The following is an 18,236-nucleotide window of genomic DNA, read 5'->3' on the forward strand; positions in this document are numbered from 1 at the left end:
TTTATGCAAAGGCCCAGATAGAACTATATTTAGCCTTTCAGATTATTTACAGGGCCAACCAGCTCACCCTGTATGTCCTACCAACAGCAAGAACAGCAACTTTTCTTTTTCAATACAAGTATGGGCAGAAATTATATGATATAAAATAGAGGTCCTTCCATAAAGTTTAAGATTTAGGGTGGAAGAAGGGAAGACAAAACCAAAATTCTCATGAAGTCAAAAATAATTCCACGTTGATGGTGTACTCTGTGAACCCCAAGATGAACTGTAGTTCACATACTCATCCTTGGATCCAGGTTCACCAAAACACTTCAATATGCTTCCAACTGGCTCATCATCTTCTTCCTGCTGTACTCATAGACCAAAAATAGTGACCCATTGGCAGGGATTGCTCGAATCAAAGGAGCTTTCAGTCCGGAATATAAGGCTGGTATTCCTTCATTTCTCACAACATTTAAAAAGGTTCCTATAAATCCTGCCTGTTTACCATGCACGGAAAGAACCTGAATTCTGGATTTAATGCAATCCACTGGGAACACGACAAGCCAGAGGCACATTCCAGCGGCTCCACCACTTAACATCACCTGAACAGGGCCTAGTTCATCTTTCGATTTCCCTGACGCAAAAAATGATCGGCTCAGTTCATAGCCACCGAAGAAGAAGAAATAGCCTAGTATTTCCTGAAGTAGAGTACCTGAGAGTCCACGGTAGAAGCCTAAGGGGCCATCTTTTCTAAGGATACTCTTGACGACAGACCAGATTGTATCGTAGCTTTTTGCTATCTTCCCTGACATCTCCATTTCCTTCATGGTCTGTAGGCGGCACTTCACAAGCTCAGTGGGGCAGAGGGCCAGCGCAGCAAACGCAGAGGCCAAGGAGCCAGAGACCGCCGTCTGCAGGTCACTCAGCTTTGCCCGCTCGTCCAAGCCGACCACTTTCCTCACAAACTGCTGGCAGAAGCCGTAGCACATAAAGAGGACGGAGTTCTCGGCCACGGAGGCCATCAGCGCTGGGCCGGTCCCCTTGTAGAAGCCCCGGACACCCACCTGGGTGTACGTCTTCAGGAAACAGTCGAAGAGGCCCTTGTACAGGCGGGGAAACGTCTGCATCTTCACTTTCATTGTGTCGAAGGGCTGCCCGCTCAGTACACACACGGCGCCCCCTGCGGCCCCCGCCGTGAGGTCGATGATGGCTTGGGTGCCAGGACTGGGCTTCATGTTCGCCCCCTTGTCTCCTGACTCGGGGGAAGGCACCTGGCTCTTCGCAGCGTAGGACCGGCTCTTAACGTCCTGCCGCCGAGAGCGCCGAGGCCGAGGCCGACTCCGCCGCCAGGTCTGGGCTCTCACGCCCGGGTGGGGGAGGCCGCTTAACCCCAGCTTGGCCACGGGCAGCCCCCCCCAACCCCGGACAGCCTCCCCCCCCCGCCCTGCCCCCACACGGAAATAACCCCCAGCCGGTGGCCCCGCACGAGGCTCCCGGGCCCGCGCCCCCCTGCGGCCCGGACTGAATACTTCCGGTGAATTGTAATACAGCCATTGAAAGCTTTTGGATAAATTCTTGCAACCATGACCAGAGGCTCTAGGCACCGATATACACCTGGCGAAGAAAAAAAAAAAATCCTTTCCTATTCGGCCAGAGCCCCCACGTTTCTTACCACGCAAAACAAAATAGCAGATGCCCTCAGTTGGGACTGGATTCAAAGGTCAATCTGCAGGAAGAGAGCTTCAAAGACAATCTTGAGGTTTGGTACATGAGAGCTGGCGGCTTTTGATCGGAAAACCCTAAGCGAGCTGCTCCTGCTCCCCACTCTCCTAGGAGCGCCGTGGGGGGCCCGAACCCGGCAGGTGCACTACTCGGTGCCTGTGGAGCTGGAGAAGTGCCGCCGCGTGGCAACACCCCCAAGGATCTGGGGTTGCAGCCCTGGGAGTTGGTGGAACACCGAGTACTGGTCATTACCAGAGGTCATATTTATATACTGTTTTGCACAGACATGTGCTAGAAAAGAGCTGTGTGGCTCCAGCGCTCAATGCGTGCTAAGTTTCAAGGTTCTTATTGAGGACCCACCTCGCTTTATGCAGAAGTTCAGCATATAAGTGACAACATGTCTAGCTTCCAGGGCAACGTGCTGTTTTGGATATTAGTGAGGGAACCATTGCCAGGAGACACTTTTTCCTCCCAGATATTCATAAGCCCAACGTTGGAACGAATTCTTTCCAGCCGTGCATTCTAAGCCCTAGTCAATCACAGGTAGTAGAAACAAAATCTGGGGAAAAGAAAGTATGCTGAAAGCATTCTCTTTCATTTAGAAAACTTTCATTGTCTAATTATCCTTGGCTGTCAATTAATATTTAAAAGTGAGGCACTGAAAAGCAGAGAGTGACTAGTTTGTCAACTAGTCTTCATTGTAGTAAACAGCAAGCCGACCTTTTATTTAGAGAATGCCCAACTGTCAGTATTTGCAGTTCTTTTCTCTGAGACCACATGGTTTCTTCAAATAATCTCCCAATCTTGACTTGGGGGAGGGGCTAGGTTATATATCTAGATACTGATTTAATCAGAACAAGATGGAGGAGAGGGGTGACATCCCTGCAGTAAATATATACACTTTCACATGATTTCCTTGTGTGATGCTATATGCCCCAGCCTTCATCTGTGCCTACTTTATCTGAGTTTGGGCCTTCTTTGGTTTAATTTACCTAGAAAATAAATTTTCCATCTTCTGTGGGATGGAGGAAGAGTTATCTGGTTTCCTAGAGTAGGATAGGGATCCTGGACATCCAATAACTCTGAACACAGACTTGAATGTCATGTTTCTAACCCTAAACCTTGCCACCTTCTCTGAAATCTTCTGCTTGCAAAAAATTTGCCTCTCACAGGTTCTATATCAAGTGGGTTTGTCTCTCTTTGGTATAACTCCTTTCAGACATTTAGTATGTAATTGTCATCTATGAATTCATTTATCATTTCTCTATTTTGGCCTTCTGAAAATGAGTTGACATCTCTTATTTACTGTTGTCTCATCTCCTATTCTCTTTGTCCTTGGGGGTTTAAAAATCCTTTCTGTTATTTTAGCAAGCGTTTTGATAGAGAAAATAGATATGTGAGAACAGTCTGCCATTTCAAAGTAGAATCTTAAGATTTTTTAAATCCTTCATGTCGTATTTGAGAGATGTTTTGATTTCATCCTCAGGAAAGGCAAGAGGGAAAGTATTTTTAATACTTATTGTGGAAGCACTATCTAGATGTACAAATGTAACTTCTAGATATAATAAATGTGATATAGAAGTTATCTAGATGTATATTTAATATTTTAATGACCGCTGATTAAATGTTCATTAGTTACATCTGGTTCATTATTATTTAAAAACACACACTGGATTTTTCAAGATGTGCAAGATAGGTAATCAACTGCTTTTGAATTATGTTCATTTATATATTTTTGAGAAGCCTAATTACTAATCATCTTGGGAATTAGACTTGGAGCTTCAAGCTTTCCTATCTGAAGAATTCAAAAATTTTTACTATGTTATAGTAACACTTACATAATTAAGGTCAGTTACTGTAAAGGTGTTAGTTATTTCAGTGACAGTTTAAAAGTGTTTTATATCTCTTATCTTCCATGCAAATAAATGGGTTAAGTTCTATGTTGCTATTTTACCTACTTTGGCTGTATAAGCAGCTATGCTAGGTAATCTCTGCATTGGATCCCTTTGGGCTGCAGGTCATGATGCATACATCCCTCCAGTGTTTAAGCACTGCTTTTGTGAGTGAAAAAACACACTCTTGTGTTTTTCCTCTGCTCTCAAATCACACAACAACACAGAAGACTTCTGTGACCAAATGTGTGGTGGGGGTTCTCAATTTGCAGTGGACACCAGCTGGGTGTCCTCCAATTCAATTCCAACACTATCTACCTCAAGCAAGCATCAAATCCCAAAGGTTGGGGGCCCAGTCCCCAAGACTGCACCACCCCCAGACACCAGTCACAGTTCCAGGCCTCTGGAATGTCTGACTGACTTCAAGTTGGAGTTCATATAACCCTCCTCTTTAGGTTGGATTAATTTGCGAGATTGGCTCACAGAACTCAGGGAAACAAGTTTAACCCGTTTGGTATAAAAGATATTACAAGGGATACAGATAAAGCAGATGAAGAGATGCATAGGGCAAAGTATGGGGGAAGGGGACAGAGCTTTCATGACCTCCACAGCGTGTTACCCTTCAGAAACCTTCACACGTTCAGCTATCCAGAAGCTATCTGAACCCAGTCCTTTTTGGGTTTTTGTGGAGGTTTGATTATATAGGCATGACTGATTCTATCTTTGGTCATTGATGATTAACTTAACCTTCAGCCTCTCTCCCCTCCCTGGAGTACAGGGGTGAGGATGAGGCTGTAATTCCTAACTCTCTAATCCTGCCTTGGTCTTTCCGGTGACCAGCCCCCATCCTGAAACTACCTAGGGGCTACCAGCTATCAGTCAACTCATTAGCATACAAAAAGACATCACTTTGGAGTTCTTAAGGATTTTAGTAGTTGTATGCCAGGAAAAGAGTCATTTGAAAATGACAGGATAAGACCAAATATATATTTAATACTATTACAGTTTTCTTCACGTTCTCTCTCTGATCAAGAACACATAGATACTCCCAAATGATACCAACACCCAATATTAGATCTTGAATTTAAGAATGAAGGCTCTCTATCTATCCACTCCACCTACTCTTCTTTTTTTGTTTTAGAGACAGGGTCTCATTCTGTCACTCAGGCTGGAGTGCTGTGGCACAATCATAGCTTACTGCAGCCTTGAACTCCTGGGCCCAAGTGATCCTCCTGCCTCAACCTCCTGAGTAGCTGTGACTACAGGCATTTGCCACTGCCCTGGTTAATTTTTGGGTTTTTGTTTTTGTTTTTTGTAGAGAAAGGGTCTTGCTATATTGCCCAGGTTGGTCTCAAACTCCTGGCCTCAAGCAATCCTCCTGCCTTGGCCTCCCAAAGTGCTGAGATTACAGATGTAAGCCACTGTGTCTAGCCCCAGTTAGTGTTCTAATAAACTCTATTTTTTCAAATGACAATTATGTACATGTATTACTTATATATTTATGCATAACAAATCACCCCAAAACGTAGTGGCATTAAAAAACAATAAACACTTAATAGAGGCAAAGGCCAAGTTCCATGAAATATATTTGACTAAACAGCTGGATTTATAACAGAGCCTGCCATATACTATAACACTTCCCAGACAATAGGCAATCTTGAGCAATTGAAATCGTTTTTTCCCTGATTCTAACTAACTAAAATGATGATGCCTCTGTTTTTAACCCTTTGCACTCGCTTGCCTTTTTCTCGATTTCTTTATTCTACTCGGGATTTAATTTTTTAAATACCCCAGATTTTACAAAGCGCAGCAGAATAAAACTGGAGTTTCTTTTCATACAAACTTATTTGGATTTTTTAATATTTCAATTATTGATACATTCAAAGAGTAATTTTAATCTCTACCATTTTTGCTAACCGTGTTGAGTCACACTTGACATCCTAGTGCAAAGGGTTAAGCACATGTCTTCCAGAGCATACATACCAGAAAATGGCAAAGGACCTTCCAACATTTTAGTGAAGACCACCACTCTTGACAAGATGAAGCATCCAAATCACATGCTCCTTAGCAATGAGACTGAGTGGACAGATAGGATTACCAGAGAAAGTAAGGTTTGAGTCAAGCCTCAATGACAAAAAGCTAGCCATGAGAATATCTGGAGACTGTTCAGGAAAAGAGAACTGGTCTAAGTGTTAACGCTCTGTAGTAGGAAAGAGTTTAGCATTTGAAGTATATAAACAATGCCAGTGTGGTTGCTATGTAATTAACTTCCTTCTTAGTCTGTGTTTTCACTTAGAATTTTTACTGGAGGTCACATGTACATGAATGTCTATTGCAGCATTCTGGGTAATAGCAAATTAAAAATGGAACAACCTAAGTAATCATCAATAGGGGCATGGTTTAAAATTTTAAAAATCTGTATCATGAAAAAAAGCAGATCTACATGTTGTTAAGGATACCCATATGAGTGAAGTTATAGAATATTGTTTATAGCAAAATCATATTTTTTTTGTTTTACAAAACCATACATTTATGTATTTACCTGATTGTGTACCAAGTAAAGCCCTGGAATAACACATATTAACCTGTTGAGAAGTCTGCACTAAAAAACTGATGTGAGAGGGATGACCTTTTATGTTTTGTAAAATTTCTACATTAATTTTTTTCAAGGAGTCTTATTTCTGTAACATTTTATATCACTAATTTGAAAAAGTTCTTAAAAGCTTCTATTCATGAACCCAGAAATACTGCACTCATAACCCAAGGGAGCTGTGAGAAAAGTATTTTATGGTAATGTAGGATTTATTTGAAGAGAAATGGTCCATCTTCAGTTAAGATTTTTTGCTCTCAGAGTTTGTGTAATGGATAATTACTCTCCATTATGGAGTCTTTTTAATAGTAATGCAAAGCTAGCCATAAATAAATCAAATAATTAAACAATGAAGCTGTTAATTTGCTTATGCCACAGATATATTTGAGGCAAACTGTTTCTGCTGTAACTTAATTTATAAGCTTTTAGAAAATTTCTTAAATTTGAAATCAGTTGATTACATTTAAAACCATTGCTTCCTTATAAAGACTTTTCTACCATTGCCATCACTCTTTAATTCAAATAATTATTTAATCCCCGTTACAGTCTATACCCTAGTGAATAGGCAATAATAAGTTTGCTTTTATTGTTCACTCACTATATTCCAGACATTGTTCTAAGTCTTTTATATGATTCAGCAACCAAAACCCAACAGCTCTGAGGTGGGTAATATTATCACCTCCACTTCATACAGATGAGGAAATTGAGGAAAACAGATTAAGTTACCTGCCCAGGATCGCACACCTAATAGGTCACTCAACTAGGATACAAATCTGGGCACTACATGTCTTGACCTTAAAATTTTAAACCCTTTACTAATTCTCTAGTCAATTTACAGTGATTGACAAACCACAGTCTCTCAGTGAATTTACAGCCTACTGGGGGATATGAGCAACAGGTAATTTAAATTTTAGTCATAACAGATATTTATCTCAGTAGACCATAGAGTACATGAGATTATACACACTAAATGCTTAGAGTTCAGCACATTACATCCAAGACCTAGAACCATTTGTCACAATAAATGTTGAGTGAATGAGAGAGGGAAGTGCAGAGTACAGGCAAAGCCATTAATAAGGTTGCTTAACCTAGATGGAAGAGGTCAAACAAGCCTTACTGGAGTGAGACTTAGTTTGAAACCTGAGGGTTAAGTATTTTGGTTAAAAAAAGATCAGAGAATGTGGAAAAAATTAGCTTTGTTAAGTCCCCAAATATCAACATGTATGACTGTAGACTTGTGATCTGGAAAACTGATATTTAACAATTTTAAAAAATTGGTTTAAACTGTTCAACACTGTTTCCTGTCAAATAGAAAATTTAAATGGTTTTTAAACATTACATGAGGGTAATATTTCCAAACTTTTGAAAAATAAAGCAGTCGAAAATGAATCACACACAACCCCGCATTTTATAAACTGATCACTAATTTTTCCAAAATAGCTTAAGTGTGAGGCATTAGATTATCTTTAGAGCATAAAATGTTTAAAAGAATGACATTTAAGGAATTTTAAAATATTAGACTATCGTACTTAATGAACAATTTTGATGAAATAATATGGATAAATCACCTATCAGTGTATTAAGTAACTGCAGGAAATAAACTGAAGATAATTAGAAATACCTTAATTTAAACCAATGGAATGGCTCATTGGAATGCACTTGATACTCATTGCTTTGTTTCCAGTATTTTATGCAGGTAAGTTTATAGCGTTTTTTTTTTTTTTAAAGGTACAAATATATCTTCATAGCAAAACTGGGGTAATTTAGGAAGGTTCTATACCTAATGCTTCCCAACTTCCAAATAGAGCAAGTGGATTGGAACCTTAACATAATGCAAAGATGACACTTCCCAATTTCTTTGCCCCTGCTGTGTTGCTTTTTCATAAAACTCAACCCACAAAAAAAGACCCAACCCCACCAAAAAAACCACCTCACAAGAGGATCTGACTCTCACTAACCATGAAAAGATAAGACACATTATTAAGGTGAAAATTAGCTGCTTTTATTTTTGTTAGAAACAACTTTATGAAATGATTTGCATCTCTACATTTGGGAAATTGCTTTGAATAGCTGAAAAAATAGCTATTGATTGGAAAAACATATGCAAACTATCTTCACTGCCTCCAGACTAGGTTCTTCTTATTGATCTTAGACAGAATCACTACAGCAACAGCAGCTTCTGACACATGGAGAACCAGTAGCAAAGTCCTGCAGTAAAACTGTGATTACTGAGATTGAACTATTCATTCCACTAATTCTCTAAATTTCCTACAATCATTTTTCTGCAAATACAATCCTACTTCTTGTAGGATGAACAAAATGAGATTTTGCTGAAAACAAAATTTTAAAAAAGGATAATTCAACAGAACATACAGCAGTAGAAGGAATGGGAACTACTGCAAGGCCTTAATATCTAGGCCAAATCATCAAAGGTTTTCTAATGGTGATCAGTCTAAGGATTGAAATTAAGTATAAAAATTCTTCTCACTTCTCTAGGAGTGATTCTAGCTCTTCTTGCAAAGAGCTAAGCTGCTCCTTTTCTCGGTCTTCCTTTTGTTTGAGTTCATCCAGCACAGCCTGAAATCTGTTCTTGAGAGCCAGATTTTCCACTTTCATGATGAGATCCTCCTGTCGTTTTGCCCTGTCCTGGGTCTCTTGGAGCTTGCCTTTCATGTTATCAATTTGTTTCTGAATTCCCATAACCAGCTGATTGGTTCCTTCATTTTCTTGGTGCTGTTCATCTGATGTACTTAGCTTGTCTTGTAGCTGTCTCTCCAGATCTTCCTCAGTGTCGAGGATGTTTATATCTTCTTCATCTTGATGCTGTGTCTCATCTTCATCTTCACTGCTGCTGCTGAGGTCATTGAATATCTCCCGAAGCTCATCATGTTCTAATGAGTCATGGCCCTGCCTGTGACCAGACATTCCTGGAGAAGAGATATCAAGGCCTTGATTTTCTGTCTCCTTTGTTTCATCTTCAGCAATTATTTCCCACCGAGTACTGACAGCTTCAGCATCTGTACTCAGCAACCGTTTCACTTCTTTTTCCACATCTGGAGACTCAATATACTTCTTCTTTGCTGTCTTCCGGAACCTCCTTTTTCTGACATTTTTTAGAGGCAGAGTAATTCCATGGTTCCAGACAAACTTTTTCTCTTTGTCCTTATCCTTTTTCTTGCTTGCTTTGGGATCAGCACTAGCAACTGGCTCTTCCACAGGAGGATAGAGATCACCATCAACTGTAGATACAAGCATCTGGCTGATATCGGCTGTTTTGTAAAAGGTTTTTTTATCAATGGTTTTCAAGCTTTCCATAACACAGGGCAGATCGACCAATTTGGAGGCCAATGGGACCCGGTCCACTCTGACGATTCCATGACGTCCATCAGGGTGTAACTCAATTGTCAGTCTGTCCTTCAGGTTGACATGGCCAGACTGTACTGCCCTCCTCACAGTAGAGGCATATTCTGGAGGCAGGCGTAAGATAAACTGGCTCTCTAGTTCATGAGGAGCATCATCTTTGGTCTTACTCATCTTTATTTCTTTGTGACTCACTTCTCTAATAAACACTTGTTGCACTCGAAAGTTCCAGGTACTGCAACAGTTTAAAAAGATTTGTTAGGAATTAAAATCTCTAATTACAAGGCGTTCTAAGTAGAAAAGCAGTTAAGCGTCTATTATTGTCTTAATTTTGAATTAAGCCCCAAGTCTTTTCTCTAAATACGCTGTGACTTAAGTACCAGTCCTTACGGACACAATGGCTAGTTCAGAGTTAAGTTCATTAAATATAGCAGATGCAATTCCAAATTCCAACCTCTAGGTGCCGCTGCCGGACAACGCCGAGAGAGCTAGCTAGCAAGCAGGAAAGCAAATGGCGGCTCCTGCGGAATGATTTTCGGCACAGAAAGTTAAAGTCCAGCAGACACTCCCAATCCACAAACTTTCCCGGAACAAAGTTATTCAAAAAGCGGGGCGCAGTGAGCTCTCTTCGCCTCGGGTACTTACAATCCAGTGACGATTACAAATGCAGCTGGCCGGGGCCGGAGAGAACGGAGGAGGCAGCCGCTTGGAGCAAAGCGGCGGGGAGCCAAACGTCCCCTTCGCGATTCCTTTGTTCTTCCTACCGCTCGGCAAAGTGATCCGCTGCTGATTACCAACGAAAGGATGCAGGATGGGCACCGCGAAACCTCGCGGAAGCCCGCAGCTCTGAGCGCCAGACGCGGCAGCTCAGGAAGCCTCCGTCCGGAGCTGCAGACGCGGCGGAGAAGGAAGCGCTGAGTCACCGCACGGGGCGGAAGGCAGCTGTGAGTGACAGCACCGCCCGGGCGGAAGCGCGGGCTAACCCAGCGCGCGCAGGCGCAATCGCGCTGTTACGCTGCCTGTCGCGAGACTCGTCTTCTCGCGAGAACTTGCCTTTCCGGGGTGAAAATGACGATGTTTCCTTAGGAATTACTGATTTGAAAATAACTAGAGGTGGCGGTTCCAAGAAAGGCATAGGTCCGGCCCCCCCGCTAAGCCAGCACTTTTACCAGATCGCCGTGGGGCCAGATAACTTCTGGGCTTCCGTATGATTACCGGAGATAAGGAAGTCCTTGCAGTGAGCGGCTTTGCTTCTTGAACATACCAGATGCTCTCCAGGGTATATCCAATCTGGTGCCAATACAAGAGTTTATAACTAACCATACAATGGATTTTACAGTACCCAAATCAACAGAGTGAGGAGGACATTTCGCCCACTATATAATTCTAGGTCTATATTTTGTTAATTATGAAAGTGGTAGGGGAATGGTGCTTCTAAGTTTATTTCTATTTTGGAGGACCCCTAGGGAACAGAGGGTAGTCCTCTTTAATGTGCTTAACGAAGATGTAAATATAAACAGAGAAGTAAATGTTCTTCTGGAAGCACAGGTTCCTTTTGGACACAATTGTCTGACCGACTGATGGTCTGATTAAAGTAGAATATAAATGAAGTATTTCCTGCCTTTCACGTGCCAATAATTTTTAAATTACTTTGAAATTATTTTTCACTCCACCCCTACTATTTTGCTGTTTTCTGCTTGTCTCTTGTATGGATAGGTATTCATCAACACATATTTTTTAATATCTTGACATAACATTTTCTACTCATTTCTATTTATTTGCATTTATTTTTCAGTGGATCTGTTTGGTAGAGCATCAAAGTCATTTACAATTTAAATTCTGTCTTCTAAAATATTAACAACTGCTCCTAAATCTAAGAGAACATTCTTAAAATGCAATGAACGTTCCCAAAATTTGCTTTATTTCTTTATGGTTGAAAGCTCCATGATAGTGATCTTTTCTATCTTGTTCATCATGTCCTAGTCAGCGTAGTACCAGAACATGGGAGATACACAAAAAGTATTTGCTAATTGAATAAAACAATTGATCTATCTAGAAAAGACATATAGTCTGAACACTGTAATTTGTGAAAGCAAATACATTCTTCATCACTTTAAAATGAGATAGAGCCATTTTATATACATTTTCTCTCTAGTCAAGGACAGTGCCAGTTGTTATGAAGCGGGGAAGTTTGCTAATAGTGTGTGTGAGTGTGGTTTAGGAACACTGTAAAGCTGTATTACGTGAGGAAATTAAATGGCCTGACACCAGTTTGGTTTTTTTATGTTAATTTTAAAAGAGAATTTATGCCCTTCCAGATAACTGCACATAATTTCTCTTTGTTTACAATGTGTTGAAGAATGTTAGCTGGTTTATCTATAATTTCCAGTATGATATAATTCCTTTTTCAAAGATAAAATTTTTTCATTTGTCCTTTAATTATACCTGTTTTTACTTATTTTATAGATGTGAGAATGTAACATGCTAACCTCTGCATAGTGCTTCATTTAACCATATAAAATGTGAGATCATGTTTATACATGGAAATTATCCAAATGTTACTTGGCATTTTAATTTCCTATGAGTTTTATGATGCTCAGATATCCTTGTCACAGAAGGTAACTTGAGGTAAATTCTGTGCAATTCTGATTTGCTAATATTATGACATATTTTAGTTAGTAAACCTTTAAATGGAAGGTTGTCAGACATAATTAAAAGGATTGAGTAAAGTTTTCCTAAAATATCTGCCTCCTTCAGGCTTGAAACATATTATCTGCTTTTGAGTTTAACACATTTTCTAAATGCTGTTTTGGAGGATTATATTGACCCTAAAACTAAAGGCTGTACCATACTGCATCATCTTAATGTCTGGTGATAAATCCAGTTGTTTTTTTAAAAAAAAATCCATTAGACATACAGAAAAACTCTAAATTGATGAAAGAATTACACTCCTGTGGTTGTTCCATGGGATATCTGTGGCACCAGTGAACCAAAGATTTGGGGAGAGCAATAAATTTCCCAGTGTGGCAACAAATCCTCCAAAGTCTTCCTACGTATATTTAAGCAGTATGGCAATCAGTCTACTACAAATTCTGTGTGTTTGAAAATTCCCTTTAACACACTTTCAAGTTCCTTAAAGGGCTGCTTATACTTTGGAGGTTAAAAGAAATTATGGGTTATGGGAGAAGTCATACTTATATTTTGGAGGTAGAAAATTATACAGGTGAGGAAGTAGCAAACATCCAAAAAGGCAAGCTTATATACTACTGTATCAATATATATTTTAAAGGTAAAAAGCAAGTTAGCTAAAAATATACAGCAGTTCCTATATCAAGTGGGGTGCTTTCTGTAGGAAAAAAATCAAAACCTAACTTACACTAGTTTAAACAATAATAAAATCTATTATTTCAAAAACTAGGTAGTCTAGAGCAGCTTTGTCAAATAGTAATATACTGTGGGCCACAGACTCAAGCCTACAGATGTGATTTTAAATTATCTAGTAGTCACATTAAAATGGCAAAAAGAATTGAAATTAATTTCAATAACTTTTTTAGTCCAATATACCTAAAATGTAATTGCAATATATAATCAATGTAAAAAGTATTGATAATACATTTTACATTGTTATTTTGTATTAAATCTTCAAAATCTAGTGTGTGTTTTACATTTAACAGCACATCTCAATTTTGACTAGCCACATTTCAAGTGCTCAGTGGCCACGTACTGTATTGAACAGTGCACGTCTAGAAGTATAACTGCCTCTCGGCATGATGCAATCATGGCCTAGCACAAATTGTTTTTATCTTTCTAATTTTGAAGAAAGAACACTTTTTTATATTTTTTCTATTATTCTTTCAGCTCTGCTCTCCCCTCCTTTTACACTTGCAAAGGCTGTGGTCACAGGATACCGGCCAGCAGTAACTGGAGAACTTCCTTTCTTGTCTGTGACAAGTTAAGGGAGTGGCTTTCCCCCCACCCCCAAGCAGTCTGTCTTTCAATTCAACTGGACCAACTGGGGTCATGTACCTATTCTGGCTCAGTAATACTCACCAGGGAAATACCCTAAGCCTGTATTTCTTGAAACAGTTGGGAAGAGGTGACATTTGGTAATGTCTGGGGACATTTTTGGTTGTCACAACTGTGGGGGTGGGGTCTACTGGAATCTAGTGCATAGTGGCCAGGGATACTGCTGAACATCCTACAAGGCACAGAACAGCTCCCCACAACAAAGAATTGCCTGATTCAAAATAGTACCAAGATTGAGAAACCCTGCCCTAAGCTTATTATTTTAAGCCTATATTCCTAACTAAGCACTCTTAAGAGGATGAGATTACCATTATCGTATTACCAAATTTACAGTGAGAATTTTTTTATAATGTAAAATTCTTTTTACAATGGATCATTTCTTGTGTAGCCATTTTAAAAGTAAAGTTTATATTTATCAGATCCTACTACAGCTATGAATAGGTTTTGCTTCCCTATAGGTACATGGAGGGTGAACACTTAAAGTAAAAAGAAGTGTTAGAGGAGAGGAAAGGGTATGGACAACCAATAGTATCCATGAAAGGGCTGATTATTTTTGGAATTATGAAAGTATATATGTATTGAACAAGTATGGATAGGCATCAAATATAAACTCTTTTTATCAGTAATTATATAATGCAATTACTGGACATTTTACATTTTTATCAGTATTTTTTACCTTTTTATAGTGAAAAATTTTTTACAATGTAAGGTTCTTTTTACAATGGATAATTTCTTGAGTAGCCATTTTTAAAATAAAAATAAAATTCATTTCAGTAGTGTATCATCTTGAAAAGGAAATGTCAAGAGGGAAAATTCTGTATTTATTTTAAGTCAAATTTTAATAAATTAAAATGTTTGATTTAAATTATGTGGAAAGACCATTTTATTAATATTTTTCACAAATAAATAATGATTTTTCACCCTTCATACTAAAGCAGCTGGTATCCTAAAATAAGTATCATAAATAAAGCAAATACAGTGTCTTGTGAGGACTTTAAAAAATAACATGGGATAGATATACTGGGCCTCTGGGTACCGCTGTCAGCCAATCCATGGCTGGAGTAAAGCAAAGCAATCCACTGGCGAGTCTGATGCAGTGATCCCGAAGTCTCTTGAAAAACACATCAAGAGGACTCTGTACGCCTCTCTCTTCCACAGTCTGTTCGAGATATCTTGATCAGAAAGTCAGGATGTTTAATGATCCCAAGAGAGGCACTGCCTTTTTTCTTTCCAGCATACCTTTGTAAACTGGAAGCAGGGAGCAGCTATAGCAAGGGATGTTGGAATGAGCAGCAGCAGGAAGAAGACATAAAGGAAGAATTCCCCCACAATGAAGGCTCAGGAAATGCTATTTCCCTTCCTAATGTCTTTGTTCTGCCTAGACAGCAACATAACAGATGTGCTGTGAGACTCTGGGAGAGAAGGCCACGAGTCTAAATGTGGGGCATCTTGCCTAAGAACTGCTTCTCGGTGACCAGTGCTGAGAAGCCATTCTTTACCAACAGCAAAGAAAGCAGAGATGAACTTGACAATGACAGGATAGATACAGCAAATATGCCAAAGGAAGACGCTAGGCCTCTTGAATTTGAAACCACTGAAAATCATATAAATGTTTTTCATATAAACATATTCATCCTGGATATAAATAACAATGCCTTTTAGTACACATTTTGTTTAGGAAATTCTGGAAAACATCTTAATAGGAATGTTTACTCTTATATCTGCAGATTTGGACAATGGCAGTAACTCTCTACAAGTTTATCAGATTAGTTTCATTAACCATCTCCCCTTCCCCCAAAAGTAAAGGAGAGCACTAGAGCAGTAAATACTTTCAATTTCTGTTGAGGAAACCCCACACCCAGCACTGTGGTGCGTGCTCGTAGTCCCAGTTACTCTGGAGGCTGAGGGAGGCTGAAGCAGGAGGATTGTTTAAGATCAGAAGTTGAAGGCTGCAGTGAACTATAATCATGCCACTGCACTCCAGCGTGGGGGACAGAGCGAGACCCAGTCTCTTGTAAAAAAGGAAGAAAAACCTGAACGAGGAGCAGAGCTGCCACTGCTGAGGGGTGGAAAGCAGGCAGAACAGCTCAGGGCAAAATATAGGCCTTGGGTGCCAACGCCAGTCTTCAGATACTGGTTTCTGACATGTACAGCAGAGTTAGACTGCAGAGCACCTGCTCCCACCTCCTCCTCTGCATCCCTCAGGTTTCCTAGATAATATCTTGAAGGCAGAGTTCTACACTTTCCACACACTCTCTCAGGGCATACAGAATATATCTCCTGTCCAATGACAGAAATACTTGATTTTGAAGAGTAACACAGCATGGAATTTAAAAAAAAGAGTGAAAGCAGTTTGAGGGCCCTTTTCAGAGTCCTGGTTGAAATGGAGGTTTCTTTCAGTTGAGTTTCCAATCATATTCTGGGTAAGAACTGTGGTTGTAATAATCAAAACTGAGAGACCTGCTTAAATGGAGAGGCTAAACCAGAGAGGAATGGTCACACTGGAAAACAGTTCACCTCCAAGAATTACTATGCAATTTTTGTCAGCTACTGACACACGGAATCTTAAACTGGGAGCAGACCCTACAGTACAATGTCACCATCAGAGCCACCAACAAAGATGAGCTGTCCCTCTCCTCCAGTACAAGCATCACCCTACATATCATCTGCATCAACAAAAATGCTCCCATTCTGCAACAAGCATCGTATTTGTTCCAGGCAACAGGGAACACCCACCCAGCATTTCCAATGCATATTTTAGCACTCCTCCCCTGGACTTAGAGTCCCACATGCCTCCTAATTCTTCCTGACCAGCAACCTAGCACCATGGTACTGTCATCTTATGTGTTAGCGAGCACAGAGTGCAATGGTGTTCATGCAAACTGTCTTTGAGCTGATTCTGCAGGCTGGTGACCAGGGTTCAGCTGGCTCAGTGCCATCCTGAGCCTGCCTGTGATAGTGGACAACCACTAAGAGAACACTATGCTGGGAGAGTCAGCAAGGCACAGCCCACTTTGACCCTGCATCACACGCAATGCAATCCAGCTACCTGGTTACCAAAGCACATGTCAACTGGGGTACAAAGCCCGACTGTTCTACCATGTTTCAGGCCAGCTAACCCGGCTCTTCAACTCAGGAATACTCATGAGCTAGGTGACTGCACTACGCCTGCAGATGACAGAGATGCAGCCTTCCATGGTTTGCTGGCTGCCATGGGCAATGGCAAATTGTCATGCTGCCCTTAGTGTCTGCCCACAGTTTGCAGGCATTGCTACTGGACTTCAGCAATCACCTAGCACCTGCTGCCAGGTAGGCTGAGCTGCAGTTTGACCTGGTAGTGTCTTGGCCCTGTTCTCTATGCTGTTTCTCCTCCAAATGACTGTGGTCATCGCCCTGAGCCTGCAACACTCCTCTAGCCCCATCACCTGGGGCTGCTTTCAGCCTGGTCTCTGGTCCAAGCCTGGATTGGGAGTTGCCCTTGACTTGAAGAAGATTTGCCTTGTTTCTACAATCTATGTGTGGCTTCAGATATTACAAAATCTTAGTTTCTTCAAAATAACTCAAGAAACATCCTCCAACTGGATAGTCTCTGTAGTGCCAGCAGTGAAGCCTTAAATGTTATACTGGATTCAAATGTATTCATGTGAGTTTTAATATTTTTATTTCATACATATTATCCTTTCATAAATCACCCCTGCTTGTTTGTTGTCGAGGGTATTTACTTACTATAATAGTTTTATGTATATATTAATTTGCCTCATTATCTCACAATTCCTTTGGGGAAAAGTTTGTGCCTATTAATGTATATTCTAAAAAGTAATGTTTCCTTCAAAGAGTGCCTTCCTTGCAATATTGGAGGAGATTTATTATATCTTTAAATTTTTAGGCTCCATATGCTTGTCTTTGAGAAACTATAGATTTAGTTATATAATAACAGAAATTCTATTTCCAAGAACTATTCTTTTTTTTCATTTTTTTAGACAGGGTTTCCTTCTGTTGCTGGTACTTGAGTACAGTAGCATCATCATCGCTCATTGCAACCTCAAATTCCTGGGCTCAGGTGATCCTCCCCACCTTGGCCTCCCAACGTGCTAGGATTATAGGCATGAGCCACTACTCATGGCCTCAAGAACTCTTCTTGTGACCTTTGATTATTTTCTTTCTTTCTTCATTCTCTGAAGTTTTCTCAATCACAGTGTCAGTGGGTTGTCTGCCAGTATCTGGCTTAGTTTATTCCTGAAAATGTCAAACTCTGGAATGCAGGTAACATATAATACTTCCCTAACTTTGTGGTAAAGATAATAAATTCCTCTAAGCCTGAGACATTTTAGTTAGTAAACTTTTACTCATACTGCAATGAGTAAAAGAAGGAAGGCAACATCTTTATCTTCCCAGTTGAAAAATACTGCTATTTAAGCAAACCAACTTCTCTTGGGGAAATATTCAGTGTGATTGTAGAGGAACATTTATCTATTATCCTAACATAATAGCCTGTCTAAAAATAATGATGCAGCAGTTTTTCTTTTCAGTTATGAAGAGTAATATCACAGCCTTTCTCTTTCTTAAATTTGAAGTCTAAATCATATAATCATGTGACTTTTTCCAATGGAACTCTAAGAACCCAATGTTATTTTATTCAAAATATATGTATTACCTTTGGATAA

The 18,236-nt window shown here is 40.0% G+C and overlaps 2 protein-coding genes across 2 annotated transcripts; both read right to left on the reverse strand.

Moving 5' to 3' along the window:
- LOC105862648 (mitochondrial ornithine transporter 2) lies at positions 1–1,398 on the reverse strand. The gene has a single exon (XM_012749103.3). The coding sequence runs from the start codon at positions 1,215–1,217 to the stop codon at positions 312–314; it is 906 nt and encodes a 301-aa protein (XP_012604557.2). The 5' UTR covers positions 1,218–1,398; the 3' UTR covers positions 1–311.
- Positions 1,399–8,163: 6,765 nt separating this feature from the next.
- TAF7 (TATA-box binding protein associated factor 7) lies at positions 8,164–10,523 on the reverse strand. The gene is made up of 2 exons (XM_012749096.2): positions 10,192–10,523; positions 8,164–9,781 (listed from the first exon to the last, which is right to left on the reverse strand). Exon 2 carries the CDS (start codon positions 9,718–9,720, stop codon positions 8,671–8,673), a length of 1,050 nt encoding a protein of 349 aa, XP_012604550.1. The 5' UTR covers positions 9,721–9,781; positions 10,192–10,523; the 3' UTR covers positions 8,164–8,670.
- Positions 10,524–18,236: the final 7,713 nt, after the last annotated feature.

Source organism: Microcebus murinus, chromosome 21, assembly GCF_040939455.1.
Source record: "Microcebus murinus isolate Inina chromosome 21, M.murinus_Inina_mat1.0, whole genome shotgun sequence".
NCBI classification, from domain to species: Eukaryota; Metazoa; Chordata; class Mammalia; order Primates; family Cheirogaleidae; genus Microcebus; species Microcebus murinus.